The sequence below is a fragment of the Miscanthus floridulus genome, chromosome 19 (assembly GCF_019320115.1).
Source record: "Miscanthus floridulus cultivar M001 chromosome 19, ASM1932011v1, whole genome shotgun sequence".
Taxonomy (NCBI): domain Eukaryota; kingdom Viridiplantae; phylum Streptophyta; class Magnoliopsida; order Poales; family Poaceae; genus Miscanthus; species Miscanthus floridulus.
Window position 1 is genome coordinate 21,581,573 of NC_089598.1, and position 21,463 is coordinate 21,603,035.

General features: G+C 48.0%; 1 protein-coding gene across 1 annotated transcript; it reads right to left on the reverse strand.

The window, feature by feature from the left end:
• Positions 1–5,427: 5,427 nt before the first annotated feature.
• LOC136525706 (hydroxyproline O-arabinosyltransferase 1-like) lies at positions 5,428–17,367 on the reverse strand. The gene is made up of 8 exons (XM_066518598.1): positions 17,110–17,367; positions 16,111–16,178; positions 15,833–16,034; positions 15,653–15,750; positions 10,963–11,032; positions 10,793–10,864; positions 10,595–10,708; positions 5,428–5,524 (listed from the first exon to the last, which is right to left on the reverse strand). The coding sequence occupies exons 1-8, from the start codon at positions 17,365–17,367 to the stop codon at positions 5,483–5,485; spliced, it is 924 nt and encodes a 307-aa protein (XP_066374695.1). The 3' UTR covers positions 5,428–5,482.
• Positions 17,368–21,463: the final 4,096 nt, after the last annotated feature.

Below are 21,463 nucleotides of genomic sequence, written 5' to 3' on the forward strand. Positions count from 1 at the left end.
AGTCAAAAACGTGTTCCGACAGGGCTTCTACTGGCCCACCGCTGTAGCGGACGCCGAGCAGATCGTATGCACCTACGAAGGGTGCCAGTACTATGCTTGGTAGACTCACCTACCGGCCGAAGCACTCTAGATGATCCCCATCACCTGGCCGTTCGTGGTCTGGGGGCTCGATCTGGTTGGACCTCTCAAAAAAACACCCGGGGGCTACACCAACTTGCTTGTCACCATAGACAAATTTACCAAATGAATAGAAGCTTGGCCGATCTCCGCGATCAAATCCGAGCAGGCCATGCTGTTCTTCCTCGACTTCGTCCATCGCTTTGGAGTCCCAAACTCCATCATCACGGACAACGTCACACAATTCACCAAAAAGTTCCTTCGATTCTACGATGAATACCACATCCGGGTCGATTGGGCCGCCGTCGTGCATCCCTGAACGAACGGGCAGGTCGAGCGTGCAAACGGCATGGTCCTATAGGGCCTTAAGCCTAGAATCTTCAACCGGTTGAACAAGTTTGGCGCACGATGGGTTGCCGAGCTTCCTTCAGTACTCTAGAGCCTGAGGACAACCCCCAGTCGAGCCATCAACTATAGAACCTTCTTCATGGTCTACGGTTTTGAGGCCATCCTCCCAACCGACCTTGACTATGGAGCACCAAGGATCAGGGCGTACGACGAACAGGGAGCCAAGGTGTCCCTCGAGGATGCCATGGACCAACTAGATGAAGCTCGTGACATCGCCCTCCTCCGCTCGGCCAAGCACCAGTAGGTGTTGCGATGGTACCACAGCCGATGAGTGCGGGGTCAGGCCTTCAACGTCGGGGACCTGGTCCTCTGCCTCATCTAGAGCAACACGGACCGCCACAAGCTCTCTCCGCCATGGGAGGGACCGTACATCCTCACGGAGGTACTCCATCCAGGCGCCTACAAGCTAAAAACCATCGACGACGAGGTCTTCACCAATGCCTGGAATATCGAGCAGCTACGTCGCATTTACCCCTAATAAATGCACACTCTTTACTTATCAGTTTCATTATCAAAACTCCCCGATCCTTCATGACATCTGACCCCAGCAAACAGCAGGGGGTCGGCCCTCACTCAGGGGCTGATATGAGTACATTTATCCTGCAAACATTCTCTGTGCCTGCCCTCTTTTCTCATGTTAAGTCCTAGGAGCTAGGTTTTCAGGAACAAGCTCTGAGTAAAACTAGGTAGACTACGAGACACCTACGCCCCAGCGGCTATGGCGCCTTTGCTCACTAGCGTGATCAGAGCTAGCTCACCTGCACTCTGAGGTTTTATGACCTTAACTATGGGAAGGGTCGAAATGCACTAAACCTCTTTTACAAAAAGAGGGAGAAGAGCTAAAAGGTTGTTTGCTATAACAAAGAGCTCATCCATTTTGCACAAATTCGATGCTTGGCTTATCTGCCTAACTAAATTCTTGCGCGGGATGTTCTCATCCACTATTTTCGTAGGGAAATCTTGTCTCAATAGGTAACGCGAGTCGATCGGACGGCTTGGCCACTAACGAGAAACGGATAAGGAGCAAGCAGGATCACGCTCATATCCGGGGGAGGCTTCCGAACCCATCACTCTTACCATCAAGGTAAAACCGGTGCCCAGGTCGATCAGATGGCTCAAGACCGCTGCCAAAAGATAAGCATCCTCACTTACTTACTTTACGTATTAATTTCATTATAGAGCCTCTGACCCCAGCAATGGCAGAGGGTTGGGAATTGCTCGGGGGTTGGCAAGGGTGTCTATTCGCTAGACATTCTCTTTGCCTGGCCCCTCCTTACATTTAAAAAAACTGGAGGCATGGTGTGCGGGCGCAAACTTTGAGTAAGCCTGGTCGGACCGCTAGGACCCTACGCCCCAGCTGCTACGATGATTTTGTCCACCAACGCGATTAGAGTCTTTATCTCTGCACTCCCGACCTTAACCTCCACCTTCTCAGGAGGGATTTGGAGGGGCCTATCTATGGAATCTCCATCGAGGGGAGGCTGTCAGGTCACCCAAATCGATAGAATGGCTCGGGCCACTGCCTAGAGACAGATATGGAAGAATGGGAGGCTCATGTAGGTTACACCAGCCCCGTCACAAACGTCAGACCCGAACCTAGCACTGACATATCTGGTAAAGAGCTCCCAGAACCCGTCACTCATGCCATTGAGGTAACATTACCGACCCCCATTTTTTCTTAAACTATGATCATTCATACATTCGTCCATTCAATCATCCCGTACGTGCCATCGAGGTAACATCACAACGTTGCGCGTCGCGTTGTGAAGTGGTAGTCATCTCATTCGATATGAATGGTGATCGACCGAGGTTCGAAGGCCAGCCCATGAAGGGCTCAAGGCCGCCTCGTGTCAAACAGAGCCAGGGGAAAAAACCGAGATGGGTCCCAGCGACCTTGCCCGACCCTGCTCAGGAGCGGATAGGGACATCTCAACCTTTCTCGTTCGATTCTAATCTCGAGCCAAGCCCACAGAATCTCCATCGAGGAGAGGCCAACGGGCCACCCAAGCCTATCGAACAGCTCGGGCATCTGCCGAGAGGCGGGTTAAGAAGTAGAGGAATGCCATATGAGGGCTCTACCGACCCCGTCAGCGGATGACGGACCCGGATTCCACTCGAACATGCCCGTTAGCAAGCTCGCCGAGCGCAACGCTCGAGCCATCGAGGCAAGTGTCGTTTGCTTAGCCCCTCTAGTTGCGGAAACTGAGGATGGGTTGATGCATGAATCATGGCCGACCCCTGCCGAATCCCATGGGGCTCAAGGACTTGAGCCGCCCGATCCTAGATCGAAAGACCGAGGTTCAAAGGCTGGCTCACGGAGGGTCTGAGGCAGCCTCGTGTCGAACAAAGATCCAGGGGGGAAACGTAGATGAGCCTCAGCGGCCTGTGCCCATCCCGCTTAGAAGCGGACAAGGTCATCTCAACCTTCTCATTCGATCTTAGCCTCTAGTCGAGCCCATAGAATCCCCATGGAGGGGGAATCTATTGGAAGGTGGGTTAAGGAGCAATGGAATGCCACACGAGGACTTTGCCGAGCCCATCGCAAGCGGCAGAACCGGATTCCATTCGAACATACCCGCTCATCGAGCACGTCACTCGAGCCACCGAGGCAAGTAACATTAACTCAACCCCTCCAGTTGCGGAAACCATGGACGAGGTGATAGTCACAAAAATGATCCAACCCTTGACCGAATCCCCGCCATGCGTGGGGGCTCGAGGAAGGTTGGACTGGCAAGGAGACCTAACGCATGGTCGCACAATGATAGCTAAGATCCTAGGGAGGGGGTACGTGCAAATACAAGAGACACATTCTCCTAAAGTTTCGCTATCCTCTCCTCGATATTCAGTGACATCCGACCCCAGCAATGGCAAAGGGTTGGATCTCACTCAGGGGCTGATAAGGGTATAAATACACCTTTTCTAAAACAGTCGCCATGTCAGACCTCTTCCTCACATTAAGCCTAGCGACAAAGTTTATAGAAATGAATAACTAAGCATGCCTGGTTGAACTGCAAAATACCTACGCCTCGGCGGCTATGGTGTCTTTGCTCACTAGCATGATCGAAGTTTTTCCTCTTACACCTCGGGCCCTACGGTCTTAATGAACAGAAGGGTCGCAATATGTGAGCCTTTCTTTCGCATATAAAAAGGGAAGAAAACAAGTTCAATCAAATAAAACGAAGTTACGAAATTGTTTTTATGATACATAAAGGTCGGTGCTTGTTCACATATTACAATAAGTGTCCATCTGACCTATATGACTAACTACCCCCTCCGGGGGAGAACTATGTCTTCAACTTTGTCCGCCAGGTTCCTCGCGAGAGGAACCATCGTCGTCTCTATCTCATCCAGCTCAGAGGCTTCGTAGCCAGGCGCGAAGCCAAGGCTCATTGTCTCCAAGTCAATACTGTCCGCATAATGAGAGCGGGAGATGGCGAAGGCTTCGGTGATCCCGGAGTGAAGAGCTTCCCTCTCGAGCTGGCGCACCCACGCCGTGATATCTACGGCACGGGCCGCAAGCGAGCTGGTCCCCTCCGGCCATGCCACCTTTAGGTCATCGTAGACCACTCCGAGGGTAGCATGTAGGAGATCATGCTTGTCGCTCTCTACCTAAAGGCTCCTCTGCGCCTCGGCGAGCTCCATGGCCAACCCAGCAGAGACACTCTCAGCCTCCAGCCTTTGGGTTGCCGTGGTTCTGAGCTCGGCATGGAGGGAGCCAATCCTCTACTACACCTCGTCATGCTCCCCATGGGCCGCGCCACGCTCTGAGTGGAGCCTCTCCATGGTCTGGCACAGCTCATCTCGCTCCTTTCGTAGCCGAGCAACTGCCTCAGCATCCAGGTTTGCCCTCTACTATAGGGCTGCGAACCTCTCCTTAGCTCCTAGCTTGAGCTCCCGCTCCTTCTCTGCCTCGGCCAGGAGGTCAAGGATCTGCTGGCGGGTCTCGGTGTCCCTCTGGAGCAGCTCGTCCCACTCCTTCTGGACTCTGGTGGCCTCCTCCTCATCCTCCGTGTCCTCGCTGATAGTTCCTCAAATGCCTTCTCAGCCTCCACCACGTCTCGATGGGCCTCGACCTCCTGTGGCCGAAGACTGGCCGCCTCCTTGGCTAGGGGAGTCAGCTTGGCCACCCTCTATTGGGTGGCAACAAGCTAGGCGGACGCATCCCCGCGCATTCAGGCCTCCTCGACGAGGCAATCCTAGCTTTCCTTTTGCTCGCGAAGGAACCAGGATTTCCCCAGGCTGTGAGCGATAAGGGATTGAAGAAAAGATGATGGTCAGAACACAAAAATACAAAAAGAAAGAAGAGGACAAAAAGCAAGATTATGTGAATAACCGGCCAGTGGGAACGACGATGTCACGCAAGGCACCCCTGGCCTGGTTTAGAGCTTCCAGCATGGCTGAGATCCCCTTGTTGAGACTCTCCCACTCTATGCAATCAGTAGCATCATCGAGCGAGAAGAGTGTCGACGTGGGGTCTTGTGGATCTACCCACTGGAGAAGAGGCTCGCCCCGCGCAGGCGAGTGGCTGCCTCCCGACGCCTGGGCCAAGGGTGACCCTCCGCTGGTCCTGTGGCAGAACCTCCTAAATTATAGGGCCCACATGCACCTGTCACTGTCCAACGACCTTTGACATCTATGCATATGTTCCCGGTAACTTAAGAAGACTGTCGGGTGTTCTCGGGAAACCCTGAATCATCCACGATTTTCGAGCGGGATCACATTACAGAGTCATTGCAATATTATAACATTTATTCAAATATCTACACCAGAGTAAAAACAGCGGAAGTCTTACAATAACATAATTTACAAAATAGTAGTTTCACACCTCACAACTAAGTTCGACGATTATTACAAAACAAAATAGTAGAGTGGCATTATAATATAATACGAAACACACAATAAAACTGCCCTGCCCAAGGGCCACACATTTACTTCTCATCGTCAGATCGAACAATAGTCATGCAGCACGATCCAAAACAGATCTGCTCATGAGGCTCACCTGCAACAAGGGTCAACGAACCCTGAGTACAAAAGTACTCAACAAGACTTAACCAAAATAAAAACTGATAAACTTAGGAATGCAGGCTCAGGGATTCAAGGTATAGCTTTAGCAATAAACAAAGTATTTTGTGTAAAAGCTTTTTAATAACCTTCTATACATCAACATTTAAAACTTCATAATATCATATACAAAGCTGACACGATCTGCATTGAGATCGTGAAACTTCATATCCAACACTTTTCTCAAACCAGCCTCAAGTTCCAGTTATTAATACTACGATGATGAACAGTGAGTTGAGTCTCCATAACCGAGGAGCAACGACGATTCGAACAGATTAAAAACCCAGCTGGGGATTCCAGACCACACGACATATGCAGGTCCCCGACCTACATATACCAACCTACCCTTAGTCCTCTAAAACAAGAACGGGTCCACGCCACCCGAGAATATAGTACTCCACCAATCCAGCCCATTGCCACATGGGTACACGCTATTCCCGCCATCTCTCCACTCCCAGTGCGCGAGTCGCCATTCTCGTACTAGAATCGCCAAGTTAAGGCTTACCGGAGTATGTGGTTAGTACTACAAAGTCTCCCCTCATGCAATTCAACAACGGTATGGACCTTAATCGACACAGGCGGAAAGAAGCCGCTCACAAGACCTCCATGTCTTGTGGCTCTCACACACCGAGTCCGCCCGGTCTAGATTTATTACTTCACATTCTCATATTTCATGATAACATAAGTAACCAAAGATCCATTTAAAACACATAGGTGACAGGTAATCACCCGACTTTCATCGTTCTAAGCATAGCTAAGCATAACTAGGCATATACAAATTAAAACTGGTAACAAGGTAGGTATGGAAAAACAAGGTTGGTAATGCACCAATTAGGTTTTCACTTAACCCCTAATCACTTAATGCAGTAAATAAAAGCAAAAGCGAAATCAATTTGTAAAACACAAGGTAGGTTTAAATGCATCCGGGGCTTGCCTTCGTTGACGGAAAAGTCTGGTTCCTGCGACGTTTCACAAGTATTCGATCCGACCTCAACAGATGGAATAACCTCCTCTACAACTTGATTAACTACCACGTTTTCACCTTCGCTCACTACATGTAGTAACAATGCCATGTTTAACATGATGCGGAATACGAAACATGATGCTCGATGATGGATGCAAAAATTAACAACTTGAATACAACTTTCCTTCGCGGTACAGTTACAAGTTAAGCTAACTAAACCTTTCCAGAATACTAACATCAATTACCAAAGATCATTACCAACTAATGACCCAAGGACATCACTCAATCAAAAATTCAAACAAAACCTAAATCACTAAAGGTTACTATTTGCTTTTATGAATTAATTAATTAATTAAGAATTATGAAATAAATCAACTTGTTCCAATTGACCTTAAATTTTTTGTAAATGTTTATCACATGATAACTAAGTGGCAAAACAATTTTTATAATTTTTAGATAAATAAATAAGCCTAGAAAAATCATGGAAATCCATTTATTAATTAATTGAGCAATTTTCTTCATATCCAAAAAGTACTGAAAAACATTATTTCATATTTTTCTTAAATAACATACATCACAGAGAGGTCACACAAAAATTTTCATAATTTTTGGAGCCCTAAATAAATATATATAGAAATAACAAAAATAGACACTATTCATTCATTTTAGAAAATAGAAAAATCCATTTTTGAACTACACAGTCACTGACATCCCGACCCCATATGTCATCAACCTTAGGCTTTGACTCCAGCGACACGCGCGCTGACCGGCGATATCTCGCCGACGGCGAGACCAACGGTGACGACCAAGGTACCAAAACACTACCCTCGACTAGGCGCATCGATTTGGGGTACAAGCTGGACCAGCTATGGACTGGACCGAGCACTACGCCGGCCATGGCGGCCACGACGGCGTGGTTACGCTACGCTGGCGAGGTAAGACTTGTAAAGCTTAAACTGATGGCCCAGAAAGCATCAGCAGCTCACCCCAAACGTGACTGAGTAGAGCACAAGGCCGGAGGAGCACTGGGGGCACCGTTCGACGGACATAGCGGTCACGGCAGAGCAAGCAACGACGACGGTGACGCTCCGGTGGCTGCGGTGGACAATTTGATCAAGCATCAAGGTACAAAGCACCATGGCATCGTGGCGAAACTGAATCATGGCTCGGCAAGGACAGAGACTCACCGCAACGCGCTGACCACGACAAAACGTGATCGCGGGTGAGGTTGCCGGCCACGAGGAAGAAGAGCGTGCACCATGAGTTTCCGGTGAAGACAAGCAACAAAAGCAGGTTGGTTGGGTGCACAAGTAGCAGGCGGAGCTATGACAAGCTTTGCAGCGGCTAGAGTGCGCTAAAGCGACGGTGAGAGCTCGCGGAGTTATGGCCGTGGCGTCGAAAAAACAGAGCAAGGGAGCGGGGGCAAACGGCGATGGCCAAGGCTAAATAGAGCGGCTCAGAAGTGCAAGGAAGCTGCACTGTGGCCTTCACCGCGCCAGACGGCCACTACTGCGCCTGGAAGCAAACCGAAGGTCGCCGGCGGTGTAGCTAGGGCGGTGAGCACTGTTCATCGAATTTACAAATTTGCCATTCGGTTTCAAATTCAAATTACTCCCAAATTTGTATAACAACTCAAAAATCTCCAAAAATAAAAGTTGTTCAAAATCAAAAGTTCTACAACTTTGCTTTTATAACCAACCCCTAATTCGGTCTACATTTTGAAATGAACTTTTAAATTCAAATAGGGAATATTTAACGATTTACGCCTTTTCGAATTACTTCAAATTTTTCATAACAACTTTGAAAACTCCAAAAACAAACTTTGTATAACTTGACAAGTTCCACACTTTTGCTTTTGGGCTCAACCCCAAAATGTGCTTCAATTTTGAAATGGGTTTTCAGGGTAGGGTTTAAATGCTGAAAATCAGGGTTTTCTTGAAAATTCAAATCCAAACCAAATTTTGAACTTGATTCAAACAATACAATTCAACACTCATAACATAAATGTAAACTTGTTTTAGTGAATGCATATCAAAGTTTGCAATATGACCAAATGCCTTGCAATGTATATGATGACATCCTGTTTTTAATATTTAAACACCCGAGGTGTTACAGGTCCTCTCCACCACTGCCACGACGCTAGGGGACACCTCAGCCATGTCCCCCTCCATCCAGCCCATGTCAAGAGCTGTCATTTGGGCCACCGGAGGTGCGGGCCACCTGTCACGGCCGCCACCACCTCTGCCTGCATCCCCGAAGAAACTTGTGAGCGGGGGTGGTGAATCCTCGCTGGTGGAAGTGAGCGAAGGACACAACGTAGCCGTCGGGCGGCGACAGCGTGTCCTCATCGCCGGGCAGCCACCACTCCTCGGTGGCGGTCCACGCGCAAAGAAGACCACGGCAAACGAGGCCCTCCAGGCGCTGGAGGGTGATATCGGAGCGGCACCACGGCTCCATTGGAGGATTGGAGTGGGTGGATGCAAATTCGACAATGGCTAAGACACAGATGCCGGAGGCTTAGGCGATTGGCGGCGGAGGTTGTAGATGCAAGGGCAAGGAGGCAAAGTACAAAACCCTAGGGGCGAACCCTTTGGTTTTATAGGGGCGATGGATGCAAGGAAGGCAACCGTCCGCCTGGATCTCCGCGCCTGCCACGATTCGCCACCATGTCACGTCACAGGATATGCACCCGCAATCTCTATCCTTTCCCTCCGAAGGCGCGATGGACGTTTTGTCTCCCCAAGCAGACCAGGACTCTTTACCAGCAGAAGGGATACGGGTTAAAAAAACATTCCTCTAGCCCATCTGGGCCCAGGAGTTCGAGGGCTGGCCCATCAACGGTTTCAATGGCCATCCCAAGGCACCCTTATGACAAAGGATGGGCCCGCGAGCGGCCAAAACTTAGGTGCACGAGCTTCACGGGAGTCTTGGCCCACGATCGAGTCTCAGCCAGGCTGACCCTGACCAGATCCCCATGAATGGGATACCAGGATCCCAATTGAGCTATCCGGCTAAACAACCACCAAATCTCACGACCATACCCGTGAAGGGTCCGACCTCGGCGAAGAAGAAATCGCCATCTTCAGGGCACGGCGTGGGCAACAATAGAGGGCCAGGGCTATCCGAATCCGCTCTTTCGAAAAACCCTCCAAAGGAGTATCCTACTCCTCCACAGTCTTGGGGGCTACACCCGACGCTCGTGCGCACCCATTGGCAAGTCAAAAAATCCCCCAGGCAATTCTACTCGAATCGCCCCGGGGCTCAGGGGCTACTGTTGGGGACTAATAGTAGGGTACCTGAAGAGGAGGAGCTAATGACCGTTAATGTTGATTCATCCGCGCGATCAAGAGCACGACTACACGCTTGCCGGGTCACTCCTTGTCCATCCACCAAGACCATGGGCCCCGCCTCAAGCTGACTCCTGAGGACTGGCTCTACCTCGCCTGACATCTAAGGGTAGACTCCATCTCGCTCGACCTCCGAGGACTGGCTCTGCCTTGCCCAATGTCTAAGGGCAGACTTCATCTCGCCTGACCCCTCGCCCGACGTCTGGGGACTGGCTCCGCCTCGCCCGACATCCGGGGGCTGGCTCCGCCTCGCCCGACGTCTGAAGGCAGACTCCACCTCGCTCGATGTTCAGGGGCTGGCTCTGCCTCGCCCGACGTCTGGGGACTGGCTCCGCCTAGCCTGATGTCCGGGGGCTGGCTCCACCTCGACCGACGTCTAAGGGTAGACTCTGCCTCACCCGACGTCCGAGGGCTGACTTTGCCTCACCCGACGTCTAAGGGCAGACTTTGCCTCGCCCGACGTCTGTGCGCTGCTCCTTCATAACTACACGCGCAGATAAGGCAGGGCATTCAAGTCAACTGCAATACCGAGGACCATACCCTACACGCCTTTAGGAAAGAACCATAATATACTAACAATTTCATACTAGTACTCGAAAGAATAGATTGCCAAGGAACATTATTTCACATCCGAATGAAATGGTACGCAAATATTGAAACAAAATGTCAAATATTTGCAAACATAGCAGAACCATACCACACTTTGGGGCACACCATTTGGCGGTAATGGCAAATTTCTAGGCGGAGATTTATCCTCGTAAGATCTCTTGTCAAATATCCATTCTCCAATTTTGCCATAAGTCGACTTACCCTAGTGCAAAAGAAGAACATGCTATAAGAACAAAATCACGAGTCAGATTCCCTGAAGTTCTGCATCACAATATGAATCACGTACCATCATGTCATAATCACACCCATAAGTATAATGTATAATAAAAGCATCACCAACTTCCAAGTCCCAAGGTGGCTGAAAAGTGAAAACAGAATCAGATTATCATCTAAGAACAGAACCGCACAACTTCCTGATATGGATGGCCACATGATATAATTAACCGAACTCCAAACCTGAATCATAAAGTCCTTGTGTAAGATGTTGCCCACTCCATGGAGAGCAGATGCCACGGCATAGGCATACCTATTTCCTAGAAACACAATACAACAAATAATTGGGTACCTACTCACATTATGAATGAAATATGTGAGATACAGCTACGAATGTATACTGGGCAAGGAAGAAGAACAAGCATTGTATGATAAGTGCTTGTAATACAAGAGTGAGTATTCTGTTTACTTCTTCGCTAACCCGTCTGGTTCTGGCACTTCGGCTCATATACACAACTAAGCTTGCCACATGGGCCCAAGCACCCTAGAGTTGGGCCACGTCTGTCTCTTGGGCTCGGCGAAGGAGAACCAGCGCCCGGTCCATCAGCGGCATCACCGGCGGAAGCATCAGGGGTGCTACTGACAATCCCCCCCTCTTGAGTGCCGGCGTGTCCCCACGCTGGTGACCTAGGAAACTGGCGACGAAGATCTTCAATGGATTCCCAGGTAGCAAGGGACACCGACATGTGCGACCACTTGACAAGGACTTGATGAATTGGCCGCTCGCCCAATGACCAACGCCACTGCAACAGTTTTGTCGCTCATGACAAGGCATCAACAACAGTATTCTCCTCACCACGGCGATAGACAATCTTGTAGCGAAGCCCCAAAAATCATGTAAAGACCTTTTGTTGCCATGGCGTGTGTAGCTGCTGCTCATTGAGGTGAATGAGACTCTTCTGGTCAGTGTGCAGAATAAACTCGGACTTGCAGCAGGTAATGTCGCCAAGCATCCATAGCCATAAGAATGGCCAGGTACTCTTTTTCATAGACAGACAGACCTTGATTGCGAGGCCCCAAGGCCTTACTGATATAAGCTAAAGGATGTCCTCGCTGCTGCAGAACCGCACCCACACCCACTCTAGAAGCATCAGTTTCGATCTCAAAAGGGATGGAAAAATCAGGGAGCGCCAACACTGGAGCTGAGGACAGTGCTGTCTTGAGGGTCAGAAAAGCAGACTCATGAATGGAAGTCCATACAAAGAGGGAATCCTTTTTGAGCAAATCTGTCAATGGCTTGGCGATGACCCCAAAATTACGGACGAACTTCCGATAATAGCTGGCCAACCCAAGGAATCCTCGAAGATCACGGATAGAAGATGGAGTCGGCCAATCCTGAATTGCCTGAACCTTGGTCGGATCTGTGGATAGACCGGAGCCGCTGATCACATGGCCTAAGTAAGAAACTTGCCTTTGAGCAAACTTGCACTTGGAGAGCTTAATCTTCCATTTTTCTGCTGCAAGCCACTGAAAAACCAGATCTACATGCTGTACGTGCTCCTCATAGGACCGGCTGTAGATCAAAATATCATCGAAAAAGACTATCACAAAGTGGCGAAGCCCAGGAGCCAATGTCACATTCATAGCACCTTGAAAGGTTCCCGGAGCTTCAGTTAAGCCAAAGGCCATAACTCGGAATTCATACTGACCGAGATGGGTTTGAAATGCGGTCTTGTGCTCTTCACCCGGTTGAAGCAAAATCTGATGGAACCCCGCACGAAGATCTAGATTAGTGAACCAACTGGCATGAGCTAACTCATCCATCAATTCCTCGAACACAGGCACGGGAAACTTGGACTTCGCAGTGAGAGCATGGAGGTGCCTAAAGTCCACACAGAACCGGTACGAGCCATCCTTCTTCTTGACCAACAGCACTAGCAAAGAGAAGGAACTAGAGCTTGGCTGTATGATCCCTTGAGAGAGCATCTCAATGACTTGTCGCTCAATTTCATCTTTGAGGCTCGGTGGGTATCGGTAAGGGCGGATGTACACAGGACTAGCACCGGGCAGCAGTGGGATAGAGTGGTTACATGCTCTGGAAGGTGGCAAGTCCACCGGTGGAGTGAACAAGTCTGGAAAGGAATCAACTAGAGCTTGTATTTCCACTGGTAGCTCTCGAGCAGCAGAAGAAGATGTGGCACTAGAATCCAAAACCTAGCAGAGCTGAAGAAGCAACTAACTGGGGCACTCCTCATCAAGACCTTGCAACAGCACAGAAGCACCATGATAGGGAATAGAGAACCACTTCTGTTGCCAGTGAACGTGCATTGGGCTGAAGGCAGCCAGCCAGTCCATACCCACAATAGCATCAAAGGCTGTCAACGAAAGCACTCTGAAATTAGAAATGAATGTGCATTGGTCCAGTGTCCACGGCACATTGCGGAGGATTCCGGAGCTCAGCAACAGGCCACCACCAGCAACTTGCACTTGAGCGGACTGCAGAGTGAGCACTACTGATGACAATTGGGCTTCCAACGATTCACTGAGAAAGGATGACGAGCTACCGGAGTCGATCAAGATTATCGCTGGATGGCCACCGACTATCCCAGAAAACCAAATAGTACGGGCAACACACACACCAAGAGTAGCAGCTTTGGAAATGGCAACAAATAACTGCTCTGTTACCAGCTTCTCCAGAAGGTTAGAACAATCAGCTTTAGAGGAATCAAACGAGTCCCAAAGAGCTTCCACGGCAAACAACACTTCAGGAGAGCACGTATGATCTTTACTCCACTTGGCACCACACTTGTAACAGAGACCCAAAGCCTTCCAATAAGCCTTGACCACCTGAAGCTTGGGATCAGCACGGAAGGACTGCTTGACTGCAGGAGCCGCCACCGCAGGACCAGTACCTGGGGTTGGTCCCTTGTCAGCACGGGGTGGTGGAGGAAGGGGCAAAGGCGTCCTAGGAGGATGCTGGAACTTGGACGACGCATACCAATCACCAGAACGAGACTGCTTGGTTGGAGCAGTAGTCCCCGCCTCCTCCTACAACAATGCCAGAACACAAGCAGCATCGAGGTTTTGCGGACGCTGAACCAACACAACTGCTTTAATCTCTGGAAACAACCCATCGATAAAGCGCATGGTGTAATAGACAGGGTTGGTAGAGTTGGAGTAAGCGGATAGCTGATCCACGAGTTCAGTAAAACAGGTGACATAGTCAGAGACAGAGGTAAGCTGTTGGATGGAAAACAGCTTACGGATCAATAGCTCGTGTTGGTCACGATCGAAACGATCATGCAACAATTGACAGAAAGTAGACCAAGTGGCAGAACGAATTTGGGACTCGATGGACTGGAACCAACGTGCTGCAGGGCCCTCCAGATAATGTTCAGACACGCTGATCCACAGAGACTCCTCCATACCATACATAGCAAAATATTTCTCACAACGACGACGCCACAAGCGAGGATTGTCACCGTCAAATTTGGGGAAGGGAAGCTTAGGAAGGCGACCTAACAGAGAGGATGCAGAAGATGGGTCTGAAGGCTTGTGGTGCGCGAAATTGGGAGGAATTGGAGGATGTGGTGGAAAAACTAGTGAAACTGAATTAATGGGTGGATAAACCGATGAAATAATGGAAGAATAAGGCTGACAAATTGGTGGAACAGAAGAAGGAATGGAAAAATTTGGAGGAGCAGTAAGTGGAGATGAAAAATGCGGATGAGGTGGGATGGGCTGGGCAAAATTTGGAGGAGCCGGAAGGGAAGAAGAAAATTGCGGGGAAATTGAGTTGGAGTGGGGACAACTTGGTGAAATGGAATACGGCGGATGAAAGCTAGGTGGATTCGGCTGTGGTGGGGGAAAATTGACCGGCGGCGGGTAAGGTGGGCTGAACCGGCCAAATTGGAGGGCGAGGCGGAACGATAATGGGAGGAGGACGATCCAACCCTACAAAGGATGAAGAAATCGGAGGATGAAGAGGAGTAGACGTCGTACCATTGGTCGGGATATGGCTCCAGGTCGTGATGACCCCGGATCCAATACCCCGTGGAATCGATGGAGAGTTGCGCCCGTTGGTGCCATCGGTGGGCGGTCCGGTAACTGGCCGCGCGGCTGCCGACGACGGGGACAAGGAAGGGCCGAGCTGGCGAGTGGACGAGGAGCCCTGCGTGGGGTCCCAGTTGTCGGAGATGCGCTTCACCTCGAGTCGGAGATCGTCCACGAGCGCTTGTACCGCCGGCCGCCAAGTCCCAATGTCCGTGGCCGCCACCTCCAGCGCCGTGACTCGGCTGTCGCGGTCGTCGGTGGTGTGGGCGAGCCGAATCGAGTCCAGGTCGGAGCAGGCAGCCTCCAGGGTGGCGAGGCGGCCGTCGACCGTCGAGTTGCGAGCGGCACGGTCGCGGTCCAGATCGGAGAAGCGCCGCTCCCACTTCTCGTCCTGTTCGTCGAACCGGCGATTGAGCTCGTCGAGGACCATCTTCAGGTGGGGATCCATGGCACCCTGAGCGCGGCGGAGCCGGGTGAAGTGCTCGTGCGGCTGCGGCAGCGCGGGATCCAGATCGGCCTAGTCTGATACCAATTGTGAGATACAGCTACGAATGTATACCGGGCAAGGAAGAAGAACAAGTATTGTATGATAAGTGCTTGTAATACAAGAGTGAGTATTCTGTTTACTTCTTCGCTAACCCGTCTGGTTCCGGCAGTTCGGCTCATATACACAACTAAGCTTGCCACATGGGCCCGAGCACCCTGGAGTTGGGCCGCGTCTGTCTCTTGGGCCTTGGCGAAGGAGAACCAGCGCCCGGTCCAATCGGCGGCATCACCGGCGGAAGCATCAGGGGTGCTGCTGACAAAATAGCATAAAACTTGGGATGCATAAACAGACCAAAAGCTTTAGACAATAAGAAATTGATTGGCAGGACGTTACATTTCAAGAACCCAGCCAAAAGATTTATCAGCGTCAGGATCTTTTTTCATTGCTATTGAAACATTCATCCATGTCGGGGCAATCCTTCCAAGAGAGTCCTAGCAAAAGGAGAAAGTAATAGGATTAGTTCTGTAATTTCAAGTAGATGCTTTGGGTACATTCAAGAAGAAAATAGCTCACCTTCTCAATAATGACAGGAGAATTTCCTATAGGATCAATCTTAGTGATTGCCCCCTTGTCTTCAGGGAAGAACTTACGCAACACATTCTCATATTTTTTAGGCTCAATATAAAAGAAATGGAAAGCTGCTGCCTGACCATCTCTCGACAAGTTTGGGATAGGCTTGACAATTATATGATCTGGCTCTGCCATCAAGATATAGCTGCACATAGTATGAAATTAACTAGATATTGAGTCTGGACACTGGAGGGTGATTATTGCTTCTCAGATAAACTTACTCTTCATTTATGTCTGCCTTCTGGAGCCACTGAACAAATGCCCATAGCCTATTGAGAACGATGTATCCCTGAGATATAGGATGAACACTGTTAGTAGAAAATTCCAGCAGCATCTAAATTCTAGTAGTAAAACTGAGCCACAAATTCCTGTATGCTCTCAAATTGCTAATTCTTTTTTAACAAAACTCGAATTGGTAATTCATCAAATTACTTTGCAACAACGAATAATGAGCAATGGACAGAATACAGAAAAGCAGCAATGCTTGCAGTTCACAATAGGCCACCATGGTGACATGGCTACAGCTGATCATTACTAGCAACTGGCACTACACCAATGATGATTTTTAACTTTCTTCAGACGCACTATGATGAAAAGCTGGTATCAGCAGGGTCCAGTCATGTTTACAAGGCTGACATTACAAGCCTTTTCACCATATGAGATCCTAGCTGCCAATCTGTTTTTTCCCTATCAACTTAGCCCTCACTACTTTCTCATTTCATTTGTCCACATTCTTTTACAAAACAAAGTAGCACAGCTTTTATATCCGCCGGGCCAGCATTGGGCAATCAGTGAATTCAGGTGGGGGACTCTCTCCGCTTCCGTTGCCCTGTTGCCAATTCAAAAAAAAAGGAAAAAAAAACGCTAAATGGTAGATACTCCAAGAACTACTGTGAGGTTCTTACTTTTCTGCTACTCAGTTATCCATTTTTTTTAAAGAAATATCCTTTTCTTTCCGAGGATAATCAGATGTCAACTGGTACCATGAAAACTGAAATGTCTTCCATGTGCCTGTTGAAAATTGAAACATCAACTAAATCACGGAATTCCACCTTGACTCCTTGAGAAACCTAGGCATTTTCTCGATTTCGTATAACTAGAACAGTTACATTTCTCCACAATCCCAACTAACCAGCAACATCAAACCAGAGAGAGACAACAAAGAAAGCAATGAACTGATGAACTTTGCCGTTTCGCGAAGCAAAAAAGCAACAATATACCTGATCCCCATCGGGGAGTGGGTCGGCGACGAATGTTGGGATCTCGTCGACGAACTCGTCGGGTTTCCCGGACTGCAGGACCCTGGTGAACCCACCCATCTTGCCGCCGCCAAGCGCCCGGCGCGCCTCCTTGAACCAGTGGTACATGACGCGGCATTGCCATGTGTTGTACGCGTTCCCCGACGCGGTCACTGCAGTGTGGAACGCCCTCCGCCTGGCACCGAAGCGGCGGGAGGGGGTGGCTAGAGGGGTGAACATTGTATTAAAATTTTCTACAACCACACTTAACAAACCGGTTAGACAAATATAAAGTAAAGAAGTGTTGCGCTAGCCTACTAAAAATCCAAGCCACCTACCACAAATCTAGTTTCTATAATATCTATTCACACAATGGCTATGTCACTACACTAAATTAGTGTGCTCTCAAAGGCTAACTAAAGAGTCACACTTACCAAACTAACAAGCTCTCACAACTAACTACACTAAATAACTTGGTAACTAGTTTGTGGTAATGTAAAGAGAGAGAGTAAGATAGTTATACCGTCGTGTCGAGGAATGAACCAATCAATCACAAGAATGAATACCAATGAAGACCAATCACCTCGGAATCAAATGATGACACAATGATTTTATACCGAAGTTCACTTGCTTGCCGGCAAGCTAGTCCTCATTGTGGCGATTCACTCACTTGGAGGTTCACGCGCTAATTGGCATCACACGTCAAACCCTTAATAGGGTGCCGCACAACTAACATAAGATGAGTATTACACAAGACACGAGCAATTTACTAGAGTACATTTTGGCTCTCCGCCGAGGAAAGGTCAAGAACCCCTCACAATCACCACGATCAGAGCCGGAGAGAATCACCAACCTCCGCTCGACGATCCTCGCTGTTCCAAGCCATCTAGGTGGCGGCAACCACCGAGAGTAACAAGAGAATCCCGCAGCGAAACACGAACACCAAGTGCCTCTAGATGCAAACACTCAAGCAATGCACTTGGATTCACTCCCAATCTCACAAAGATGATGAATCAATGATGGAGATGAGTGGGAGGGCTTTAGCTAAGCTCACAAGGTTGTTATATCAATGCAAAAGGCCAAGAAAGTGAGCTTGAGCCAGTCATGGGGCTTAAATAGAGAGCCCCCACGAATAGAGCCATTGGCTCTCTGTTCACTGAGAAATCGGAGCGACTGGACGCACCGATCGAATTGACCGGATGCAGGACCCCAGCGTCCGGTCCTCAGATTTTGCCACGTCTCCCCTGCTTCAAATGTTGATTGCTCGATCTCAATGGTCATCAGTGCATTTAAGTTGTGACCGGACGCACCATCACTGGCGTCCGGTCGTTTCCAGTAAGGTTCCACGCGCGACCGGACTCGTCCGGTCACCCCCGACCAAACTAGCCCAGCGTCCGATCACTCTCCGTCTTCTCTGTGCGCCGCCACATCAGCATAATCGGACGCTGAACAGTGTTCAGACAGAGTCTGGTCACCTACGTCCAGTCTCAGGCCGAGAGTACCATCTTCTTTTATAATTGACTGGACGCTGCTCTCCCAAGTCCGATCACCACGTGATCAGCGTCCTGTGTAACTCAGAGAGAGTCCAGAGAGCTCTCTGAGCGATCGGACAAGCTCAGAGTCCGGTCAGTCTCTGCTGACTGACTGACACCTAGGTTTAGCCACCGGACGCGTCCGGTCCCACAAGGACAGCATTCGGTACACTCTGTGAAACCCTGTCTTTTCTGTACAGAGCACCGGTGGCACCGTCGAATTGTCCGTCGGTGAAGTTTTGAACCCTTGCTCCCAAGTGCTAAACACAATGTGTATCGCCTTGTGCACATGTGTTAGCATATTTTCACAAAATATTTTTAAGGGTGTTAGCACTCCACTAGATCCTAAATACATATGCAATGAGTTAGAGCATCTAGTGGCACTTTGATAACCGTATTTCGATACGAGTTTTACCCCTCTTAATAGTATGGCTATCGATCCTAAATATGATCACACTCGCTAAGTATCTCGATCACTAAACCAAAAAGCTCCTATCAATTTTACCTTTGCCTTAAGCTTTTTGTTTTTCTCATTCTTCTTTTCAAAGTCCAAGCACTTGATCATCACCATGGCATCACCATCATCAAGTCATGATCTTCATTTGCTTCACCACTTGGAATGTGCCACCTATCTCATAATCACTTTAATAAACTAGGTTAGCACTTAGGGCTTCATCAATTCACCAAAATCAAACTAGAGCTTTCAATCTCCCCCTTTTTGGTAATTGATGACAACCCCTTCACAAAGATATGAATTGAAATTCATTTGAATCCATGTTGCTTGCCCAAGCATACTTACCAAGTGTAAAAGGATATGGACAAGTTTCATGAATCCCATATGGTAACAATTGCTCCCCCTACATATGTGCTAAGAGTTTGGATTGTAGCTTGCACATATGATTAGATGAGAAATATAGGAGATAATGTCTACCAAATGATGCTAAGGTATAAAAGATGGACCTTTGAAGCATGATACCAATCGGAGTGCACTAATATATCATCCTTAGCACCATGAGTAACTAGACATACATAAAAACTAGAATACCCCATGAGATCAATATTAGAAGCAATGGTCTTAGTTTTCATAATATGAGCATGAGTCTAGTTACTTAACCTATGCATGCTAGTTTTTCTTTTTATCATTCAAACATACAACTAGCATACACTATACAAGCATGGATATTTGAAATTTAAAACTTGTGCCATGCAAGCAAACATATGAAATGCACATTCAAATGCATCAATCAAGTTTATGAGCTTACTCCCCCTACTTGCGTGCTTAAAATTTTAATTGATCCCTTTCCTTTGACATATCTCTTCCCCTATGTCAAGTTTTCCCCCTATCACTTATATCTTTTCTTTCCCCCTTTGTTGTTTTTTCACTATCTTTGTACACTATTTTTCCCCCTTTGTCATCAATGACCCTAAAGGTTCCAAATGTAGATAGGTTGAGATTATCAATGTCAATCAATGGACTGAGGATCATTTTTCTAAATTTGGTCCAATCTAGATCATTTGCCAAAGATATTTAACTCGGTTTGATCCAAGGACAAGCTTCTTCACACCTCTAAATAAGGGTTATCTTGTACCATGTTGAGTTAAACACTTAGAGCTCATTTTCTAGATCAAACACTAGGTTTACAAGCCCACAAACATGTCATATGCTACCACTAGACCAAATTAAGCATAGAAGCAATAGTGGTACCATACAAACATCAAAATCATTTGATTTTCATGAATGAGCCTATTAAATATGAAAGATGACTAGATACACTAAACATGTCCTTAGCAAGGATGTATGTCATGCCAATCAAGTTTTACCTTGGATTGCTCGAAGGAGAGGCATGTCATATAAGTGGGGAGGTGCATCAACACATATTTGAGAAATCTAATATGTTCAACTCATTCCTTAGCTTGCAAAACCTTTTCTCATCCAATGGCTTGGTGAATATATCGGCAAGTTGATCTTCGGTGCCTACACTCTCAATACAAATGTCCCCTTTTGTTGGTGATCTCTTATGAAATGGTGGCGGACATCAATGTGCTTTGTTCTTGCATGTTGAACCGGATTATTGGTTAACTTGATTGTACTCTCATTGTCACATAGCAATGGCACTTTCTTGAACTTGATTCCAAAGTCATTCAAGGTGGTCTTCATCCAAAGTATTTGTGCACAACAACTATCGACGGATATGTATTCGGCTTCGGCGGTTGATAATGCAACACTATTTTGCTTCTTTGATGACCATGAAACAAGTGATCTTCCCAACAATTGACATGTGCCCGAGGTGCTCTTCCTTTCAACCTTACATCCCGCATAATCCGAGTCAGAGTAACCAACTAGCTCAAACTTTGCTCCTTTGGAATACCACAAACCAATATTTTGTGTATGCTTCAAGTACTTCAATATTCTCTTTGTAGCCTTCAAATGACTTTCTCTTGGTGAGGCTTGAAATCTTGCACACATGCATACACTAAACATGACATCCGGCCTTGATGCGGTCACATAGAGTAGGCTTCCAATCATAGACCGATACAATTTTTGATTCACCATATTGCCACTTGCATCATTATCCAAATTGCCATTTGTTCCCATTGGTGTACTAATGGCTTTGCTATCATTCATGCCAAACTTCTTGAGCATGTCTTTGATGTACTTGCCTTGACTCATAAATGTACCATTCTTCAATTGCTTGATTTGAAGACCAAGGAAGTAACTTAACTCTCCAATCATGGACATTTCAAAATCATTAGCCATCATCTTTCCAAACTCTTCACAAAAGTCTTGATTGGTTGATCCAAAT

Excerpts from the sequence above, each read along its gene's own strand:
- LOC136525706 (XM_066518598.1), bottom strand. The coding sequence starts at position 17,367 with ATGTTCACCCCTCTAGCCACCCCCTCCCGCCGCTTCGGTGCCAGGCGG. Across the intron at positions 15,751-15,832 it reads CTCCTGTCATTATTGAGAAG|GACTCTCTTGGAAGGATTGC; the intron begins GTGAGCTATTTT and ends TCCTTTTGCTAG. Across the intron at positions 5,525-10,594 it reads ATGGTGTGCCCCAAAGTGTG|GTGAGCCTCATGAGCAGATC; the intron begins GTATGGTTCTGC and ends CCCTTGTTGCAG.